The 22,634-nt window shown below is 46.2% G+C and overlaps 1 protein-coding gene across 1 annotated transcript in view; it reads left to right on the top strand.

Moving 5' to 3' along the window:
• Positions 1–22,634, top strand: part of LOC121278839 (chondroitin sulfate proteoglycan 5-like) — an 83,517-nt gene that overhangs the window by 47,238 nt on the left and 13,645 nt on the right. Inside the window, exon 3 of the mRNA XM_041189296.1 lies at positions 4,075–4,263. Coding sequence (XP_041045230.1) covers positions 4,075–4,263 — 189 coding nt within the window. The remainder of the gene's footprint in view (positions 1–4,074; positions 4,264–22,634) is intronic.

Genomic DNA, 22,634 nt, shown 5'->3' with positions numbered 1-22,634 from the left:
CCAGACTTCTGAGGGAGGCAAGAGAGGAGATCGCAGGGGCTCTGACCCAAATTTTTAATTCCTCTCTGGCCACGGGGGAAGAGCCAGAGGACTGGAGAACAGTAAATGTGGTTCTGCTATTTAAGAAGGGCTGTAGAGATAAGCCAAGGAACTACAGACCAATGAGTCTCACGTCAGTGGCAGGAAAACTATTGGAGAAAATTCTGAAGGAGTGAATCTATCTGCACTTAGAGAGGCAAGGTTTGATCAGAGATAGTCAGCATGGCTTTGTCAGAGGGAGGTCATGCCTAACAAATTTGATTGAATTTTTTGAGGAGGTGACCAGGTGTGTAGATGAGGGTAGTGCAGTTGATGTAGTTTATATGGATTTCAGAAAAGCCTTTGACAAGGTCCCACATGGGAGACTAATAAAGGAGACAAATGCACATGGGATACAGGGTAATTTGATAAGGTGGATTCAAAACTAGCTTAGTTGTAGGAGACAGAGGGTGATGACAGAAGGCTGTTTTAGTGACTGGAAGACCATGTCCAGTGGCGTACCACAGGGATCTGTGCTGGGCCCCCATTCGTCATTTATATAAATGACATAGATGACTATGTGGGGGGTAGGTATTTGTATTTTAATGACTTTGCCAAGACCTATCCAGGCATGAAAATTTGTTCAGTGTTCTTACAGTTCCATGTGTACTGGCAAAGATAAGGGTCACCTGACCTTTCAACTCCATTTTGTGTTACAGGAAAGTGTCCATTTCAGGCTTATACTTCATAGCTTCATAAGTTTGTACTGTGTGAGCGTGACACGTCATTGGATACTGCTGACCTAGCCAGAGACACCCATATCCCACGAACGAATTAAAAAAACTAATCAGGCATAAGACACCTGGACAACTTTCTCTCTGTTCTGGAGCCTGAGGAATGCTGTCTCTGGATGAGATAAATGAGGGTGTGGCCACCCTCAGTGTCCCACAGTTATAAGCTTAGGGACAGGAGAAGGCCAGTCAGTCCGTCAACCTGTTCAACCATTCATTTAAACCATTGTTCATTTGTATCTTAATCCCATCTACCTGCCTTGGTACTGTAACTCTCAATACCCTTACTTATCAAAACCTATCAATCTCAGTTTTCAAATTATTAATTTACAGAGCCTCAATAGCTTTTGGGACAGAGAGTTAATTTATCCACTTTGTATGAAGTAGTACTTTATCATATCACATCTGAATTGCCTAGCTGTAATTCTAAGGTTATGCTCAGTTTTTCTGGCAGATCCAGCAGAGAAAATTATTCCTTGCTATTTACCCTTCAATTCCTTTGACTATTTTAAACACCTTGCTTAGATCACCCCATAATATCCTAGATTCAAGGGAATGCAAAACAGAATACAAGACAAATTTATTAGCCTATACTCATAATTTAACCCTTTTAGTCTTACTTTTGTTGAAGCTGTGCTACACTTTTTCCAAGGCTAATGCATCCTTCCTGAGGTACAGTGCCCAAAACTGAATGCAGCGCTCCAGATTTGTTTGAACTAGAGCTATGTCCAGCTGTACATAACTTCCACCCCCAGCCTCTTGATCACCCTTGCCCCCTCTCTCTTTGGCATGGCCTGCCTGACTGGCCTCAGCAGGCTTGCTAGGGCCAGTCAGGCAGGCCACTCAGAGGGCGATCGCGAGGCCAGGGGTTGTCTTAAACTGAGTGCAGCCCTTGCCTCTGGAGGTGGCCTTTGTGGGGCACATGGTTTCAGGGACCCCTGAGTCACAGGCAGGCCTCCAGATCCGAAATGTAACATGACAGCCCCCATTACTGGTAAACCATGGGCATGGCAGCGCCCCCTCCACTCTCCCTCCTACAATCCCACCCCTACCTACCTGCCCTCTGCTGGGAATGGGTTGGGGTGTGGTGCCTCCAGCAAATGGTCACTTGGCAAAGGTAACCAGGGTACAACTGTGTCCCCGGGTCAGATTTAGGGGAAGAGACAAGAGGCCAACATTTTTGGACCTTGAGTGAAAAGAATAGAAACGAAAGCTCTCTTAGGCTGGGAAACCTTCACCAGCATTCTGTATTTGTTCTGTAAGCACCCAAAATGTTAATTAGTAATTTGGCTTTGAGTGAACTTGCAGCTCAGACACAGTACTGAGATTGGTAGCTGCAGTTTGAGATCCAGCAAGGTATCATTGCTTGGCTTCTACTTGGTTGGAACTTTATCTTGTTTGTAAGAGGGCTCTTCACATATTTGGAAACATGCGGGCACAGCGCTCTCAAATTCTTCATTGATAAGTTATTCCGAGAAAGGGACCTAGTCTCATTTACCTTTTCTTGCCTCCATATGACTCCAGCCTCTCTCTATTCACCTGATTTTTCAATGATAACGAGTTCAGGCAGGAGAAAGCCTTTTGTTAATCTAGCCTACCCATCCACTGTATTCCCTTTAGTGCACCCTTGCTTCTGATTTGGAAGGTTGTAGGGCCCACTCCAGAGTCTTGAGCACATAGTCTAAGATGACCTTCCAGTGTAGTGCTGAAGGATTGCTGCATTGTCAGAGGTGCTGAATTTTGTCAAACTGAGGGCCTGTCTACCTGATCAAGTGGTTGTGCAAGATATTTGAAGAATAGCAGTGGAGTTCTCCAGGTCAATATTTAATCGTCAACAAACACCACCAAAGCAGATTAGCTGCTCATTTTATTTGTTGTTTGTGGGGTTTTGCTGTCTGCAAATTGACTGTTGCATTGTTACAACAGTGACAACACCTCAAAAGTACTAAATTAGGAATGAGACACTTTGGGACTCCCCAAGGTTCTTTAAATGCGCTATATGAATGCAAGTTCTTTCTTTCTTTAATAACCTTGAATCCCATTTGATCTCAAGAACCTGCTTAGTTTCTTTTTGAAACCCATTACCTTTCTTGTTCCATCACCTATATCATTTCACACACTTAACACCCTTCCAGGATAATAGTCCCTCCTGCATCCCCTATTTTCTTTTGTTCTCCTTTATTGGTAAATATCTTGTGCTTAAATTGGGACTGGCATTTCCCATTCTATGAGCTCTTCAGCCGAGATCAGGTTGATTTAAGAGGTCCCCAGGAGTCCAAAGGGTCAGCCTTCTCCAAACACTTTGTAAACCAATAATACAAAAGCAAAATACTACAGAGGCTGGAAACCTGAAATAAAAAGAGAAAATACTAGAAATATTCATCAGGTCAGGCAGCATTTGCAGAGAGAGAAAAACAGTTAACATTTCAGATTCTGATGAAAGGTCACAGATCTGAATCATTGTCTGTTTTTCACTCCACTGATACTGCCTGACCTGCTGAGTATTTCCAGCATTTTCTCTTTTTACTTGATAAACCAGGTTTGATGCAATGTTAAAGTGAAGTGATGTGAAATTTCCCACTTGTGCTGATTCTCTAGTTGCTTCCCTCCAAAGAGAGGCTGGCCCTGACTTTGGATTCAAACTGCAAATATGGGGCTGGTATAAAGAGGGATTTACTTAATTTCAATTCCAAATACACCCTTGGAGGCCGATGAGAATGTGCTATATAGGAACCGGATATGATGCACAGTAACGAGTGGAACACTCCCAAGTGTCCAGGGCAACATTCCTTCCTTAGCTCACTTTCTGGATTGGAATAACAGCACAGCTGTCAAAAATTGAATATTTGTAATTAAGAGCCATACTCCAGAGTTATTACCTTTGCACAAAAACTGGCTCTGTCCTCACAGACAAGCAAGGCTGCATTTATTGTATTCCCCCTCTCATTTTTCTTTTCTTCTGCTCCACTCCTCTATTTACTTTTCCAATCCTTGGATTTGGTTCCATTTTCTGACCCCAGAGACTAAAAGTAGAAAAAGAAGGCCACATAGCATGTCTATCTGAGCAGTCATTGTTCACTGTTAGAACTATGTGGCCTATTGTGGAAGTAGAAGGCTTTCATTTCAGTTATAAATTCTGGGAGAGGCCTGCTTCCATAATGTGCAAGAGCCTTATCTCATCAACCACAGGTGTTGCCAAGTCTGTAAAAGGCAGAGGACCAGAAGCCAAATCTAATATTTACACTGCGCCTTGTTCTTCCTACAGATGTAACGCTCAGGACTACATCTGGCACAAAGGGAGTCGATGTGAGTTTATCATCACAGAGTTTCAAGTGATGTGTATAGCAGTTGGCTCCTCAGCAGTGGTGATCCTGCTCCTCTTCATGCTCACTGTCTTCTTTGCAAAGAAGGTGTACTCCTTAAAAACTGAAAACAAAAAACTTCGGAAAAGGAGGTGGGTATAGTGACACCATCCTCTGGAACAAATGTAAATGGCAAGTACATGAAAAAGTGTTTCAATAATTATGTTCAAACAACATTTGTACCAGAACCTATCTACTTGTCACACCTTTCACTTTTTTCTCCTTCACTCCTTTGTTTTTCTCTTTCTCCTATATACCCTCTGTCCTCCCTTGCTGTATCAGAATCATAGAATCACACAGTGCAGAAGAGGCCCTTCGGCCCATCAGGTCTGCACCAACACGTGAGAAACACCTGACTTACCTACCTAATCCCATTTACTAGCACTTGGCCCATAGCCTTGAATGTTATGATGTGCCAAGTGCTCATCCAGGTGCTTTTTAAAGGATGTGAGGCAACCCACCTCCACCACCCTCCCAGGCAGCGCATTCCAGACCGTCACCACCCTCTAGCTAAAAAAGATTTTCCTCACATCCCCCCCAAACCTCCTGCCCCTCACCTTGAACTTATGTCCCCTTGTGACTGACCCTTCAACTAACAGGAACTGCTGCTCTATGTCCATCCTATCCATGCCCCTCATAATTTTGTATACCTCGATCAGGTTGCCCCACAGTCTTCTCTGCTCCAACGAAAACAACCCAAGTCTATCCAACCTCTCTTCATAACTTAAATGTTTCGCCCCAGGCAACATCCTGGTAAATCTCCTCTGCACCCCTTCCAGTGCAATCACATCCCTCCTATAATGTGGTGACCAGAACTGCACACTGTACTCCAGCTGTGACCTCACCAAGGTTCCAACATGACCTCCCTACTTTTGTAATCTATGCCTCAATTGATAAAGGCAAGTGTCCCATATGCCTTTTTCACCACTCCACTATCTCTCCCATAGTTGCCTTAGTCTGTTTCCTTGGATGTCTTTTCATTTCTCTTATTTTTCCTTCCTTACTTCCCTCCACTATTTGTCCATCAAGCTGAGGAATAGGCAGCAACATTGAGATTGTGGCCGGGATAATGAGAGGTAACAGCATCGAGTCTCAAGTGAGCAGTTTATCGAGGGGCAGAATCATTCGCCAATGGCTTTGGGGATGGCTAAGAAGCAATGTTTGAGATGATCTGTAATGATCAGAAAATCACAGGGCAACTGCATCATCTTCAATAAAAACTCTGAAATTTTGAGTTTGGAAACATTTGTTGCTTTTACGGTGACTACCTCCCTCAAGGCACTGGCTGCCACCATAATCCAATTAGTGAGAGGTCAGCTTCCAATCACATTTGGATCAGGAGGCAATGATGGAATTGAAGCCTGTTCTCTTAATGTCAGTAAGTACTACTTCAGTCAGCTTATATCCTTCTGGTGTCTATGTTTTAACTGATGAACTGAAAAATATCAATTCTGGGACCTCCCTTTTTCATTTAGCAAGTTGGATTTTAAGTATTGGTTTTTAATAATTTAATGGTGAATATTAATACATTCCATTGGCCAGAATTTTTGGGTTGGCATGTGGGGGTGGGCCCCACTCACCAACGCATAAAATGATTCTGATTTTCAGTTTGGCGGGCGCGCACTGAAGTCGGCTGCACGCCTGCCGAACTGCCAAAGGCTTATTGAGACCATTTAAAAACTAATTAAGAGACTTAAGGTTGGACGGGCAGCTCCGTTAAGGTTGGCGGGCAGGCAAAGAGCCCAGGTCTTTGCATTTATCATGAAACTTCATCCATGAGATTTCATCAAGCGGATCCTGTTGAAGGCGTGTGGATTTGAAGCGGAGGAGATCTACTCCCTGCAAGACTTCCCCAGCGCTGGATGTTTCGACGTGACTTTCAAGTGTGTGGTAGCTCGCGTCAAGTTCCTGAAGGTGTTCGAGGAAAAGAGAGACCAGCCGGAGATGGAGATCCTGACGGTGGAGGTGTTCTTTGCTCTGCCGTTGCAATGGGACCGTGTGGTGACTGTGCATCTCTACAACCCCCATGTCCCTGTCGCCGACATGCTCACCTTCCTCGCCAGGTATGTCGTCAAGGTTGGGAGCTGCACCGAGGTTAGAGATGCCTTTGGGATTTGGACATGCAAACGCCAGGTTAAGGTCACGCTCAAGACCGACGGTAAGGGAGCCATCTTCCACCCTCCTTCCAGCTTCGCTTTCGGGGGAAGCAGTGGCTACCTAGCCTATGCTGCGCAACCCAAACTTTATCGCTCGTGCGGCAAGTCTGGTCATGTGGCAGCCAACTGCAGCGCCCTCCTCTGCAAGAACTGCAAACAGGAAGGGCAGCAGACAAAGGACTACAAACAGACTAAGTGCTGCAACCTGTGTGGCGAGGCAGGTCACCTCTACAGGACCTGCCCCGAACGCTGCCTCACTTATGCACAGGCAGCCAAAGCCAACGAGGGGGAAGCAGAAGAAATGCTTCGTGTCACTACTACCAAGGACACTTGCAACACTCCAACCACCATGACCCCCAGTGAGAACAATGGGACAAAGGACGACAGGAAGAGAGACAAGGTGGAGGAAAAGATTGAGGCAGCAGACAGCCATTCAACAGCACTGCCCCCTGAACCTCCCACTCCACAGGAGAGTGAATCAATGGAGGAGGAGGCAGCAGCGGAAAATCAGCAGGAGGTGTAGCAGCTGGTGAAGAGAGCCAAAAAGAAGGGACTAAGAAGGGACCAAGCCACTTCCCAGACAAGTGGCAGGAAGCGTCTCCCATCCGACACGGATGACAAGGGCAGCTGCTCTTCGGATGAAGAAGTGCCAGGGCGGCACCTACAGAAGAAACGGCAAAGCTCTAGGGAGTTGGAGGACGAGACACCCAAGCTCCAGAACATTGGAGACAATGAGGAGACCAGCGCGCCCCAATTTTGCCCACAACCCGAAGAGTCCAGCGTGCCCCAGCCCCAGGAATCTGGGAGCAGTGAGGCGCTTAGTGCACCCCAGCTCCGGGAAGCCGAGAGCAGCAGTGCCCTAGAGGGGAGAGGATTGGAGAAGCTTCTCCAACAGAGGAAATTTCAAATCCCGTTCTCTGCACGAACCCCCAGATGCCACCTGAGCAGAACATCTCCAATGGGGAGGTTCAGGACAGTTTCCTCAGCCCATCCAAAATGAGGCAATTTGTGCACACTATGGATAAGAAGGAGCAGATCAAAGGTCTGGGAATCTCAGAGACAACAGGTTTGGTAAGAGAATAAATGCTTTAAAATGGGTGTAAAGATTGTATCCATAAATGTGCATAGCATTAAATCTACTATGTGATGTGTTGCGACCTTGGACTACCTTGCCAAGGTCAAAGTTGACCTGTTGTTTCTGCAGGAATGTGCGATATCGCACCTCAGCTCCTACAGACAATGGTCACGATGGTGGTCCCAAGGGCCATCGATCTGGTGGGGCGGAAACGACCCTTGTTCCTCTGGACTGGGTATTCTGCTGTGGGGAGGCAACTTCACCATCTCCCAGGTTAAGGAGGTGGTGAGTGGGTGCCTCCTCATAGCAGACGTAATGTACAAGAATGCTCCACTCTGGTTAATTAATGTGTACACCCCAGCACAAAAGGCCGAGTGGCTGGTGGTTTTTCAGCAGCTCCCACTGCTGCTGGTGACCTCCAGGCTGGTCATTCTGGGCGGTGACCTCAACTGCATCATCGATGCGGCTGGACGATCCGGCAGGGCCGACAGCAGATTGGATGCGACGTCCAGATCCCTGATGGAAACAGTTAAGGATGCCAAGCTGCACAATGTCTTCAGCAACCCTGCAGATGGAGCACAGCATAGATACACCTGGTCATGGCCAGACAGGTCCGTCCGTTCCAGGATGGTCTTCCTGTTTGTGTCCCGAGCGTTCGCAGTCAGATCCACCGACGTCGAGTTGGTGTTCTTCTCTGACCACTGCCTCCTACTGGCTGACTGCCACTGAGAGGAAGACCAGAAGGTGGGTAGTGGGGGCATGGAAGCTAAACGTGCAACTGCTGACCCCAGAGAACATTGAGGAGCTCAAAAGGGATTACAAAGGTTGGAGAACCGTAAAACCCCTCTTTGAGTCACTGACACACTGGTGGGAAGCGATCAAGGGAAACATCAAGAGGTTTTTCATCCTCAAAGGCACCCAGAAAGCCAGAAAGGAACAGAGGGAAATGTCCCGACTCCAGAAAAACATGCAGAATCTGCTCCGGCTGCAGTCGATGGAGGTCAATGTCAAGGAGGAACTCCAAGAGGTGAAGAGCCAGCAAGCCTTGCTCTTTGCCTCGGAGGCCTCCAAGATCATCTTCTGTTCCAGAGTCTGCTCCGTGGAGCAGGATGAGATGTGCTCACGTTTTTTCTTCCAAAAGGTACACAGAGAGAGCTCTATGATCAGCAGCCTGAAGAAGAAGACGGCTCAGTAAAGTCATCGCATTCCGACATTTTGAGGATCAGCAAATCCTTTTATGCCGGATTGTATGACGTGAAGCCCCCAGATAGCACGGCCTCCCAGTCCTTCCTGTCCTCTATCACGGAGGTCTTGGACGACAGTACGTGGGAGAGCCTGGACAAAGCGCTAACTCCTGACGAACTGACTAAGGCCCTTGAGTCCTTCGAGAAGAGTAAAACTCCCGGAAGCGATAGCTTGCCGGCGGAGTTCTATTTGGCTCTGTGGGACTGGATCGGCCCAGACCTGCTAGAAGTGTACGAGAGTATGCTCCTGGCCGGCAGCATGTCAGAATCCATGAGGAAAGGCATCATCACCCTCATCGACAAGCACAAGGGGGAAGGGGAGGAAATTAGGAATTGGCGACTCATTTCATTGATGAATGTGGACTATAAGATTCTGTCCAAGGTTATATCCAATCGGGTCAAGTCCGCTCTGGAATTGGTGATCCACCCTGACCAGACCTGCACTGTGCCGGGCAGGAAGATCTCTGACAGCCTCGCGCTGCTCAGGGATACGATTGCCTATGTACAGGACAGGGGTGTGGACACCTGCCTCATCAGCCTGGATCAGGAGAAGGCCTTTGACAGAATATCGCACACCGACATGGTAGATGTGCTCTCCAAAATGGGGTTTGGGCAGGGAATTCGCAATTGGATCTAACGGCTCTACACTAACATCAGTAGCGCAGTCTCAATCAATGGGTGGGAATCAGATAGTTTTCCAATTAAATCTGGAGTCAGGCAGGGCTGCCCTCTCTCCCCTGTCCTGTTTGTGTGTTGCATAGAATCCTTTGCTGAGTCCATCAGGAAGGATCCGGGCATAAGAGAAGTGACGATCCCAGGCAGTGGAGGCACTCAAGTCAAAGCCTCCCTGTACATGGACGATGAGCCGTCTTCTGCTCAGATCCGCTGTCGGTGCGCAGACTGATCCACATCTGCGACCAGTTCAAACTGGCCTCGGGAGCCAAGGTAAATTGTGGGAAGAGTGAGGCCATGTTCTTTGGGAACTGGGCTGACCGATCCTTTGTCCCCCTCACCGTCAAGGCTGACGGCCTGAAGGTGCTGGGCATATGGTTCAGAGGGACCTGGGCATGCGTTAGAAACTGGAAGGAGCGAGAATCTATGGTGAAAAGAAAACTGGGCATGTGGGAGCGACGCTCCCTCTCCATTGCGGGTAAGAACCTGGTCATCAGGTGTGAGGCACTCTCGCTGTTGTTGTATGTGGCGCAGGTCTGGCCCATTCCAGACTCCTGTGCGATGGCGATCACCCGAGCCATCTTCCGCTTTATCTGGAGGTCGAAAATGGATCGTGTCCTCAGGGACGCGATGTCCAAGCCTCTAGATAAAGGGGGAAAAAATGTGCCCAACATTGCCCTCATACTGATGGCCACCTTTGTGTGCGGCTGCATCAAGCTGTGCGTAGACCCTCAGTATGCAAGCACCAAGTGTCACTACGTGCTGAGGTTCTACCTGTCCCCGTGTTGCGAAGGATGGGTCTGGCCACGATGCTGCAGAACGCTCCAAGTAGTTGGACCGTGCCGTACCACCTGTCCCTCATGGAAAGATTTATGCAGAGAAACACCTTTGTCCATAAGTCTATTAGGCAGTGGTCGGCACGTAATGTCTTAGAGGCCCTGTGGGGAAAGGAGAGGCTGGATCCTGTGGAATGGTTCCCCGAGCAGACTGTCAAAGTCATTTGGCAGAATGCCTCATCACCAGAACTTTCCAACAAGCACCAAGACGTAGCTTGGCTGGTGGTGAGAAAGGTCCTCCCTGTCGGGTCCTTCCAATACGCCAGGAGTCTCACCCCCTCTGTCCATTGCCCTCGAGGTGGCTTTGGTGGGGACGAGACTGTTGTTCACCTCCTTGTGGATTTTGCCTATGCAAAGAAGGTCTGGAGAGAGATGCAGTGGTTTCTGTCGAGGTTCATCCCGAGCAGTTCCGTGACAGAGGACTCTGTGCTCTACGGGCTGTTCCCAGGGACACACACCGAGACAAACATCAACTGCAGCTGGAGGATCATCAACTCAATGAAAGACGCTCTTTGGTCTGCCTGAAATTTGTTGGTCTTCCAGCACAAAGAGTTGTCCCCGACCGAGTGTTGCAGACTGGCACATTCCAAAGTCCAGGACTACGTGCTGAGGGACACACTAAAGCTTGGGGCAGCCACCGCAAAGGCGCAATGGAGAAGGGTCGCTGTCTAAGACCTTTCTGCCATAGGGCACCGAGGGACTGGGAACTGTTGAGAGCCCCTAAGCCTGTACAGCTCAAAATGATTGTCTGCAAATGATTGTAGTATTCATTGATTGTATTGATGCACCTCGTGATACACGTTGTAAAAATTGAATATGATTGTACTTTTTTGATGGTAATTTTGAAATGGTTTGGAATGTTCTGCCAGATATTTTATGAATAAAGTATATTTTACCAAAAAAAAATGTAAAATTCATTGACGTGTCGCAGCTCATGTGACACTGTCAAATGAGGGGACATGTCTGAAATTTTTTTCTTCTTAATGCAAAATTGAAATAAATAAAATAATTAAATTAAGCTCCCTGAGGCAGCTCTGTGCCTCAGGGAGATTTCTGCTCTCTTTCGCGTGCATGCCCTGACTCAGCCTACCCCACCTCACCTGCACAGGGAGCGCTCAGCGCTTCCGGCTGTGCGTCACCCTGGGTGTGCCTTAATTGGCCTGCCCACGTAAAATGGCGGTGTGCAGCCAATCGCGGGCGGCGATCGGCTGTGCTCCCGCCTGTGCCCACTCCTGCTCAGCCCCCCCAATGGGAAGAAAATTCTCCCCCATGGAGACCGTGTCAATAATAACACATTTCTAGACACATCCTGATAATATTAACACACACCCAAAGGCACACTGCTAATATTAACACACTCCCAGAAACATAGTATCAATGTTAACACACTCCCAGAGACACCCTACAAATGTTAATGCATGTCCAGAGACACACTACTAATATTAACACACCCCCCCGAGACACCCTCTTAATATTAACACACTCCCAGAGATACACTGTTAAGAACAACACACTCCCGTGGGCCCCCTTCAAATGTTAACACACCTGGGAGACACCCTGTCAATATTATCACACACAACGAGACACACTGCTAATAATAACACACTCCCAGAGGCATACTATAAATGTTAACACTTTCCCTGAGATATCCTGTCAATATTAACACCCCCAACGGACTCCCTGTAGATATTAACCCACTCTCACTACATTACCCCTATCCCTACATTCATATTACCCCTTCCCCTCTCTACATATATTATATCTCTCTCTGTCTCTTTCTCTGTTCATATTACCCCTCTTCTTCTGTCTGACTGTATCTGGCCTATTCCTTTATTGCTCTGCGTTAATCACTCCCCTTGAGGAAGCAAGCTAAATTTTTACATTTTTACATTAATTCCTGTCATTTTTGAAGCAACAGCAAGCATTCCTTTACATTGTTTAAATATGTTTATTCAACCTAGTTTACTATCCCAAGAACAAATCAAATAAATGAACAGGAGGACAATTTGGGCATTTGGCTTCATGAAGAATTTCATTCTTCAGAATTTGCAGTGGTTGCACTCATTGAATTCACTCCTGAGTGAACTTGGCACAACAGGACACAGGCTATATTACCGATTGGGAATAGGCCCTTCAGTGGGGTGTTTATCGAGTCTGTGCAGGATGCTCATTAGCACAGAGATAGACAGTGCTCTCTGTGTAATCAATAATGAAAGAGCAGTTTATGTGAAATCTAATTAAGGAATCCTGTCATTGTTGACCTTTCTTGTTTTCCGCATGTGATGAAGAGAAACAACTTTCAAAGCAAATGTTTTGCCACCTCTTGTCAATCAAGGTTCTGTCAATCAGATGCATAAAATGTAATGCTGGGAATTGGCTCGTGAAGGGATTAAGTAGGCGTGACCCAGCCTCGGCCTGTGGTTTCCATGGAGACGAGTTGCTGAATAGCTGTTCAAAATTAGCCAGAGATTCTGTGAAAGATTTTCGTGCATGATGCATTTTCTCCACCTAGTTTTATCCTCATCTCTTCTGAAGGCTAGAGAAGCCATCCCATCCCTGCCCTTATAATCTTTATTTATTCATTCTTTTCACCCTCCAGTTACTGGATAGGATCAGTAAATGGACACTGATAATGTGACAAATCAGTGATGATTCAGTTGAATGATGGGACAGGCTTGAGACGCTGAATGGCCTACTGCAGTTCCTATGTCCTAGTTGAGAGCTGACAATGCTGTACAGACTAGGCATCTGAACCTTGGACCTCCCTGTTCTGTTTTGATCAGCTACTCATTGAGCAAAGTGACTGGACCACTGGGTTCCTCTGTAGGCGCTTTTTTCCAGAGTATAATTTCCATGTACTCTGGTTTCTCACTGCCAAGGGAGCATCCACCTTATGTGCACCTAGGTAGCAAGTCTTGTTGGGCTATTTGTCAGAGGGCATCATCTGATCCTAACCCCTTAGCTAGCATTTATTTTTGAGCAAGTGTCCCAATGTGGTGACCAGGAGCATGGGTTCAAGCTGTTTCTGTCCCCAGCTTCTTGGCCCAGTGGTACTGAGGCCAGTTGTAACTGTCAGCAGCCAGTCACCTTGCTCTATAATGATCACTTGACTCAGCACAGGCAGTGAGTGGATGATTGTGGCAGGGCGCCGCGTTGTTGATATTTATTTACAGTTGACAGAAAGTTGCTCCAATGAGAACGTTGCTTGATAAAGCAGACATATTCCTGTCTATTGCAGTAACTGGTACTAGGTGCTGTACCCGGGCCCGTGATCCAGAGTTTGGTATTTCAAATCCCCACAGGACAAATTGTGAAACTCAATTCTGTAAATCTGGTCAGTTATGGGCCGAGACTGGACAAAATGAACCTCAAACCTGTCAAATTGTTGTCAAAAACCCAAGTAGGTCACTAATGAAGGGAAGGGATCCTCTGAGTCTACATATGACTCCAGTTTCCACATGATGTGGTTGATTCTTAATGTATCCGGCCACCATCTGTAAAAGTATTTACTGTACTCAGCAACTTCTCGGGATCGGTCGTAAGTTCCAGCCTTGCTAGCACGGCTAAATGCTGAAAAAAATAAATGAATATACAAACCTAGGGTCTCAAATTTAATCTTCAATTATTGTTGAAATAATTGCTCCTACAAAAGCTGCCCTTGGACTCAATGCAACATTATCACTGAAGCAAACCAACTGGCCTGGTGAGGTTGACAACCAGAGAAGGCCATTGTCTGTGGAGGACCCCACATAGGAGAATGGCACTTATATGTCTACATAGTGTCAGAAAGGTGGCTAAAGATTGCCCAGTGCTTGGGATGGGTACTGGATAGGGTGACCCAGCTAAAAACTTGGGAATCATTGAAATAGAGATGTCCAGACTGTGGGGCAAAGGCAATCTGTGGACCTGTTTGAATTATGGCAAGGTGAGCCTTGGAAATCCAGACGCTGCACCTTAGCAATTCAGCCCTGTTTTTTTTCATTCATCCGCAGGACTTGTGCATTACTGACAATGCGGGCATTTATAGCTCTCCCTAATTGCCCTTGAGAAGGTGGTGGCGAGTCGCTGCCTTGAACTGCTGCAGTCCATTGGTGTAAACACACCCACTGTGCTGTTAGCATGAGAATTCTAGGATTTTGATCCGGTGACAATGAAGCAGCAGTGATATGTTTCCAAGGCAGGATGGTGTATGACTTGAAAGGGAACTTGGATGTTTCCATGTGCCTGCTGCCCTTGTCCCTCCAGGTGGTAGAGATTGCAGTTTTGGGAGGTGCTCTTGAAGAAACCTTGGTGAATTGCTGCAGTGCATCTTATAAATGATAAGCATGGCAGCCATGGTGCACTAATGGTGGAGGGAATGAATATTTAAGTTGGTGCATGGGATGACGATCAATCAGGTTGCTTTGTCTTGATAATGTTGAGCTTTCTGAGTGTGGTAGGAAATGCACTCATCCAGACACATGGACACACACTTGTATTCCATAATACTCGTGCCTTGTGGTAGATGTTTTAGGAGTCAGAGGATGAGTAACTTGTTGCAGATTATCCAACCTCTGATTTGCTCTTGTACCCATAGGGCAGAATTCTCCGGTTGGCAATGAGGCGGGGCCTGCTCATCGATGTGTAAAATGACATGCAGTGACGTCAGGCGGGTGTCCCGACGTCACCGTGCATCATTTAGATTTGGCTGCGCGCCCGCCGAACTGTCAACGGCCTATTAAGGCCTGTTAAAAACTAATTAAAGCAGTTAAATGAGCTGCCTGTCCAACCTTAATGTTGGCTGGCAGGCGAAGAGCCCAGGCAGCATTTTTCATGTAACTTCATCCATGAGTGGGATGAGATTTCATGATGGGTTTTAAAATTTAATTAAAATTTTTTAAATAATTCTTTGACATATCCCAACTCATGTGACAGTGGTCAACGCCCCTTATGGAGGGCAAATTTTTCCCATAGTATTTATGTGGATGGCCAATTAGGTTTTTGCTCAATGATGACCCCAGGTGGAGGATTCAACAATGGTAATGGCATTGAATACATTGGGGAGATGGGTTTGGCTATTTCCTGATGGGGATTGTCATTGTCTGACCTTTGCACTTAGCAGCCTGGATATTGACCAAGTCTTACTGTATGTAGACATAAACTGCTATGTTATGTGAGCCATTTCAACCCTGACTTTGGCACTTGAATCTGAACCTTGGCAACCCAGCACTGAGTTTTGGATATCCAACCATGAGTCCTGACAATCCAGCCTTGGACCTTGGCAATCCAACCCTGGGAGCTGGCAATCTGACCTTGAAAATCAGATAACCAGGTTCCATTTGTGTTTATTTGCTACTTTGTCCTGTTGGTATTTTAGTATTCTAATGGTTATAGAAAGAGCTGTTCTTAGTGCTGCTGCCTGATTGGTGGTTAAATCCTAAATCAGAACATCAGGGTGGGCAACTCGAGATATCTGGGAATTAAAGGAAACAAGGTCTGAAACTGTGACAGCCGAAGCTGGTACACATTGGGAATAGTTGGCTGATGTGGTGGGGGAATAAATAGTTGATTCTTTCTGAACAGCCTTCTTCATTGCATCTACCTTTTGATCTCAGGGTGTTGAAATTGGCTCCTGAATTAAGGAGGGGAATAATCAGCCCTTGTTAAATGACTCACATTGGTCAGTACGTGCATGCGGTGAAAGGAGTACCATTTTGACATGGGGTTAACACCCTATTTTCCTCTTTTCACATGGTTGGCCTCAGGTCTTTGGAATCTGGTTGTGAGAAAGGAGAGGTTTAGGTTCTTCAGCCTGGCAAAAAGGCAGTGAGGGGTGATCTTACGCAGGAACATCAGATAGTAAATGGAAAGAAGAAGGTAATTGCAGAGCATAACTTAAAAGTGCCTGAGTAGGGCAAACAGACAGAAGTTCAAACTAGCAAATGGCAAAAATGATACTGGAAATTCTTTCTTCACATGGCGAATAATAAACACTTGGAGTAACCCCCAGAGAGAGAGTGGAGACAGAAACTTCGGACTAAGTTAAGAAATAATTGGAGGCTGCAGTGGTAGAGGATGAGCAAGTTGTTTAACAACTCAATCAAAAGAAGAAAAAATGCTTTTAGTTTACTCATGCGCTGCCCCCTCAGTTCTATGATTCATCTAGTCACCTTTTGCTGCATTGCTGCTTTGAAATAGAAAGACTACAGCTGCACACAGCTGTCCATACTTGGTCTCACTAATGAGTAATGGCTTCCTGGCTCTCTGTGTGATGGTGAAGAGTCAGAGAGAAATTTCACAGAATTTTTGAATTGCTGCAGGCTATACCCTTTTTCTTGCCTGTCTCAGGAGCAAAATAAGAATGGGTGTGTCTGGGTGAGAGGAGGGCCTTGATGAGTCTGATGATCTTGATGGGTCTGATGATTTTTGTTTACCCTCTCTCACTCTTGACACTAAAAACCCATAGGAATTAGAGCTGACAGCAAAATACTGTGGATGCTGGAAATCTAAAACAAAAATAAAAATACCTGGAAAAACTCAGGTCTGACAGCATCTGCGGAGAGAGATACAGTGAGATACAGTTGACATTTCGAGTCTGTATGACCCTTCATCAGAACTAAAAAATATAGAAATGAGGTGAAATATAAGCTGGTAGAGGGGTGTGGGACAGGAGGAGCTCGATAAGGGGCCAGTGATAGCTGGAGGCCAAGAAGAGACTGCCAAAGATGTCATAGAGAAAAGGACAAAGGGGTGTTGACGGTGGTGATATTATCTAAAGGAGGTGCTAATGGGGACATTAAGGGTAACAAGCAGGACAAGCTAGTGGCAGATGGCCCTAGTGGGGGTGGGGTGGGGGGAAGGGATTGAACTAGGCTAAAAGGTGGAGATGAAACAATAGATCGAAATAAATTTAAAAATAGGTGGGAAAAGAAAAATATATTTGTAAAAAGATTATAAATTATTGGAAAAAGGGGATCAGAAAGGGGATGGGGATGGAGGAGAGGGTTCATGATCTGAAATTGTTCAACTCAATATTAAGTCCAGAAAACTGTTAAGTGTCTAGTTGAAAGATGAGGTGCTGTTCCTCCAGTTTGCGTTGAGCTTCACTGGAAGCTCCATCACCCCCTACACCTCAACCCCCTCCCACGGCACCCTTCCATGCAACCGCAGAAGGTGCAACACCTGCCCCTTTACTTCCCCCCTCCTCACCGTCCAAAGGCCCAAACACTCCTTTCAAGTGAAGCAGTGCTTCACTTGCACTTCCTTCAACTTAGTCTACTGCATGCTCTGCTCCCAATGCGGTCTCCTCTTCATTGGAGAGACCAAATGCAGACTGGGTGACTGCTTTGTGGAACACCTTCGGTCTGTCTACAAGCATGACACAGACCTCTCTGTCGCTTGCCATTTCAATACACCACCCTGCTCTCATGCCACATGTCCATCCTTGGCCTGCTGCAATGTTCCAGTGAAGCTCAACGCAAACTGGAGGAACAGCACCTCATCTTCCATTTAGGCACTTTACAGTCTTCCGGACTTAATATTGAGTTGAACAATTTCAGATCATGAACTCTCTCCTCCATCCCCATCCCCTTTCTGATCCCCCTTTTTCCAATAATTTATAATTTTTTAACATATTTTTCTTTTCCCACCTATTTTTAAATTTATTTCGATCTATTGTTTCATCTCCACCTTTTAGCCCATTTCGATCCCTTCCCCCCACCCCACTAGGGCCATCTGCCACTTGCTTGTCCTGCTTGTTACCCTTAATGTCCCCATTAGCACATCCTTTAGATAATATCACCACTATCAACACCCCTTTGTCCTTTTTTCTATGACAACTTTGGCAGTCTCTTCTTGGCCTCCAGCTATCACTGGCCCCCTATCGAGTTCCTCCTGTCCCACACCCCTCTACCAGCTTATATTTCATTTCATTTCTATATTTTTTAGTTCTGATAAAGGGTCATACGGACTCGAAAGGTCAACCGTATCCCTCTCCACAGATGCTGTCAGACCTGCTGAGTTTTTCCAGGTATTTTTGTTTTTGTTCTTGGAATTAGAGCTGTTATCATCCAGAGGCTTGATGTTCAAATCTCACCATGGCAACCTGGGTGAAAAAGTGATTGTGAAAACTGTTGGAATATGGTAACAATCCAATTATTCCATTCATCTCCTTCACAGAAAGAACCTTCTCTGTGTCTACAAGTGACCTCATTACACCTACTCTGCATGGTTGACTTTTAATGACCTAGCGATTGTTATAATTGTTTCAAGAAAAAGAGTCACCACCATTTTGTCCAACATCACAACAATGATGACAAGGTGATGTAAAAGGTCCCATGGCATCCAATCATTACCTCGCTTTTCAATGTAAAAAGGCAGATGTTCGAACCAGAGAGACATAAATACAACCAAATCATTGTAGTAGAGTTGGATATGATCTCATATTAAATGTATCAGCTGATTGAAGCTGTCTCTGTAACATGTAGTTACCAAAGTGAGTCCCTAGCTGTCCCTATCTCTGTATTATCCTCCAACCCCACAATCCTCTGAGGTATCTACACTCCTCGAATTCTGACCTTTTGTGAATTCCCAATCGTAATTGCTCCATAATTGTTGCCTAGGCCTCAAGCTCTGGAATTCCCTTTCTATGCCACTTCGCCTCTCCACCTTGCTTTCCTCCTTTAAGACACTTCTTAAAACTTACCTCTTTGACCAGGCTTTTGGTTATCTGATCTAAAACCTCCTAATATGGCTTGGTGTCAGACTTTATAGTTCTCCTATGAAGTGCCTTGGAATGTTTCATTACATTAAAGGCACTATATAAATATTGGTTGCTTTTGTCTGTAGATAGTAACAGTTCACAGTGTGGAATGCTGAAAGAGACTTCAGGCAGCTTCAATCAGCTGACATATTTAATATGAGATCAGGTCAATCTTTGCTACAATATCTTGGCTCATTCAGATGGACTTACTGTGCACTGTGTATAGTGGGCCAATCACGTTACCTTTAATGTAACCTCTTAACGTGGGGTGGGGGAATGTACCAATGGTGATTCAGTATTCAAAAGTTACACATCTAGAGAGCACCTTATTATGTCTTTCAGAAGCTTTAAAAGTGCTTCACATACAACAAATTACTTTGAGTAGGGCATTTTAGCATGGAGCCAAACCTGGAAGGATATGTTGCACAGAACAAAATGCCCCAGACCTTTGAGTGCGGCTGCATCAAGCTGTGTGTAGACTCTCGGTACACAAACACCAAATGTCACGACCTGCTGAGGTTCTACCTGTCCCTGGTGTTGTGAAAGATGGGTCTGGCCACGCTGCTGTGGAAAGCTCCAAGCAGTTGGACCGTGCTGTATCACCTGTCCCTCATGGAAAGATTTATGTAGAGAAACACATTTGACACAAGTCCATCAGGCAGTGGCCGGCATGTAACGTCTTAGAGGCCCTGAGGGATAAGGAGAGGGTGGATCCTGTGGGATGGTTCCCTGAGCAGACTGTCAAAGTCATTTGGCAGAATACCTCATCATCAGAACTTTCCAACAAGCAGCAAGACGTAGCTTGGCTGGTGGTGAGAAAGGCCCTCCCCGTCAAATCCTTCCTAAACGCCAGGAGTCTCACCACCTCCACACGTTGCCCTCGAGGTGGCTATGGTGGGGAAGAGACCGTTGTTCACCTCCTTGTGGAATGTGCCTTTGCAAAGAAGGTTTGGAGAAAGATGCAGTGGTTTTTGTCAAGGTTCATCCCGAGTAGTTCTGTGACACAGGACTCTGTGCTCTACAGGCTGTTCCCAGGGACGCACACCAAAAGAAACATCAACAGCAGCTGGAGGATCATCAACTTGGTGAAATACGCTCTCTGTCTGCCTGAAACTTGTTGGTCTTCTAGTGCAAAGAATTGTTCCCGACTAAGTGTTGCAGAATGGCACATTCCAAGGTCCAGGACTATGTGCTGAGGGACGCACTAAAGCTTGTGGCAGCTGCCGCAAGGAGAAAGGTCGCTCTCTAAGGCCTTTCTGCCATAGTGCACCAAGGGGCTGGGAATTGTATAGACCCCTCGGGCTGTACGACTCACAATGAATATATGCAGTGAATATGAAATGTATCATAATTGTATTGAAGCACCTCAGAGTGCAACATGATGTATGTCGATAACTCCAATACCATTGCACTGTCTGACTGACTATAATGACCATATTGAAATGTCTGTAATGTTCATTGATTGTATGGAAGTGCCTCATGATCTATGTGGAAAAGTTGAATATGAATCCACTTTTTGTAATGGCCACTTTGAAATGTTTTGCAATGTTCTTTCAGATATTTAATGAATAAAGTATATTTTTCCAACCAAAAAAAATGCCACAGTCAGAAATAAGAATGGCCAAGGAGTTCAGTTTGGCCTGAGTGAGAAATGTTAGCTAAGTCACTGGAAGAACTCTTTCACTTTGTTTTTGAAAAACTGCTCTGGCCTAAAACTTTGGACTTTGTGCTTTGAATCCACATTTTAACAGTTGAATGTTTGAACTGAGGCATGGTAACAAGCAGTCAGGCAGGGAGAAGGCCTTTACCGTGGCTCCCTTGCCCCAATTGGAAGAAGACTATTGGTTGACACAGTGATTCAGATGCACAGATTCAGGGAGGAAAAGGCTTCCTGCAGGCCATGACTGAGTCTGCCATAGTTTCCCCAGTGAGGCAGTGAAGTGCTTTTGAAAGGCTTAGTGTGCACCTCCCCCACAATCAGTACCAGGGAAATGTGAAACTATCAGTTTGAGAGCGAGCACCACGCCCACACCCCCCCAACCCCCGGCCACCCCAGCTCCCCACCCCCAGCTCCGTCCAACTTCTATTCCAGGCTCTGAAATACCTGAAAGTAAGCTTGCTCTGTTCCATTTTCTCTTTTGTTCCTCTCTTCCCTCAAAGGCACTGGGGTAGATCTTGACTTTGTGCAATGGTATAAAATGGGTGATAGTAAGTCAACAGCTCATTTTACATCTGTCTTGACTTTTAATTCCATTAACTTCCATTAACCCATTTACTCTCTCACAAAGTCAGCATCTAATGATTCATGCTGGGGTACAGCTCCATGGGTGCTGTCTACCCCACCACACTGAGGGCAGAATTTAATTCCCTTGCCTATGGTGAGTTTGGTGGTGGGAGGTCATTTTGGAGGGTGGTGGATGGACACTCAGCTGCCAACCCACCCCATCATCAATTGATACCCAATTAAGGAGCTCATCCCACCGCTGTTGGCGTTAGCCAAGGCTCACCATGGGGGCTGTTGAGTGACAAGCAAACCTGTACGGTGTTGCTTGTGGGCTCCCTTGGGGGGTCCCTCATTCAAAGGCACTTAGTACCTTACCAAGTGGTCCAGCACTGGGAAGGGGATCCCACTGAAACCCACCCCCTTGCCCTTGCTGCTGACCCCGCCCCTCCATCCTCCTCTGTGACAGCCCCCCCACCCCCCCACCCCCTCCAATGACAACCCCCTCTCACCATCACTGGCCTGGGATTCAGTGGTAATCCTTGGCCTTGGGCTGGTGTATCAGCAGTAGCGACCGCCTCCCCGGTGCCGGTGCTGATCAATAGAGCTGCTGGCCTCTGATTGGTTGGCAGCTGTTACCAGGTGGGAATTTCACTGCCCCCCCCCCAACCCCCCGCACCCCCCACTCCCCTAGTGTCCTTGATCCCGGGAAAGGCCCACCGCTGTCTAGTTAAGTACCGGAATGGTACTTAATGTGGCATTCCCTAAAAGAGGCAATATGGGGCTCTTGCTGGCTTTCTAGCTGGTGGCTGAGACCTCCATCACCTCAGTTAAATATCACCTCTAGTTCCAAATGGCTCTCATCTCATTTTCTCCACAAAGTTCTTTAATGACTAATGAGTGAACAGTACATCCTGAATACACCAGGTTGGGAATCTGTGGACTTCAAGTAAGACTTCCTCAGCTGGGCTTTACATTCAGCATCAACAATGCAAGAGACTTATCATAGGAGGTACCTTCATGAATGACATTTTTGTCATGTTTGTTTATCTTGAGAAAATTCTTCCTTCTTACAGATGTCTATTTTATGCTGTGACAGAGTAACCTCCAAATAATTTTTATATTTCTTGCTAACCATTATGAAATCACTTCCCAGTTATCAATGCACCACTGAAAGGTGTAGAACCTTACTCTTTTTACCAGCTCTGCGATTGTTTGATGGGATAGTATAGAAGGAGCTTTACTCTGTATCAATCCTATGCTGTACCTGCTCTGAGAGTGTTTGATGAGACAGTATAGAAGGAGCTTTACTCTGTATCAATCCCATGTTGTACCTGCTCTGAGAGTGTTTGATGGGACAGTATAGAAGAAGCTGCTCTGAAAGTCTTTGACACTGAGTACATGCAATGAGAAGTGGTCCAATTTTCTGCACAAATCGGCAGATTTTAATGCCTGCTCTTGAGGCTAATTTGGAGGCGGGGGCATTTAATGGGGTGGGAGAGCTGGGTGGAGACCCCGC

The sequence above is a fragment of the Carcharodon carcharias genome, chromosome 6, assembly GCF_017639515.1.
Source record: "Carcharodon carcharias isolate sCarCar2 chromosome 6, sCarCar2.pri, whole genome shotgun sequence".
Lineage (NCBI taxonomy): Eukaryota > Metazoa > Chordata > Chondrichthyes > Lamniformes > Lamnidae > Carcharodon > Carcharodon carcharias.
Note: the sequence above shows the minus strand (reverse complement) of the source record. Positions and strands in the feature narration are given on the sequence as shown.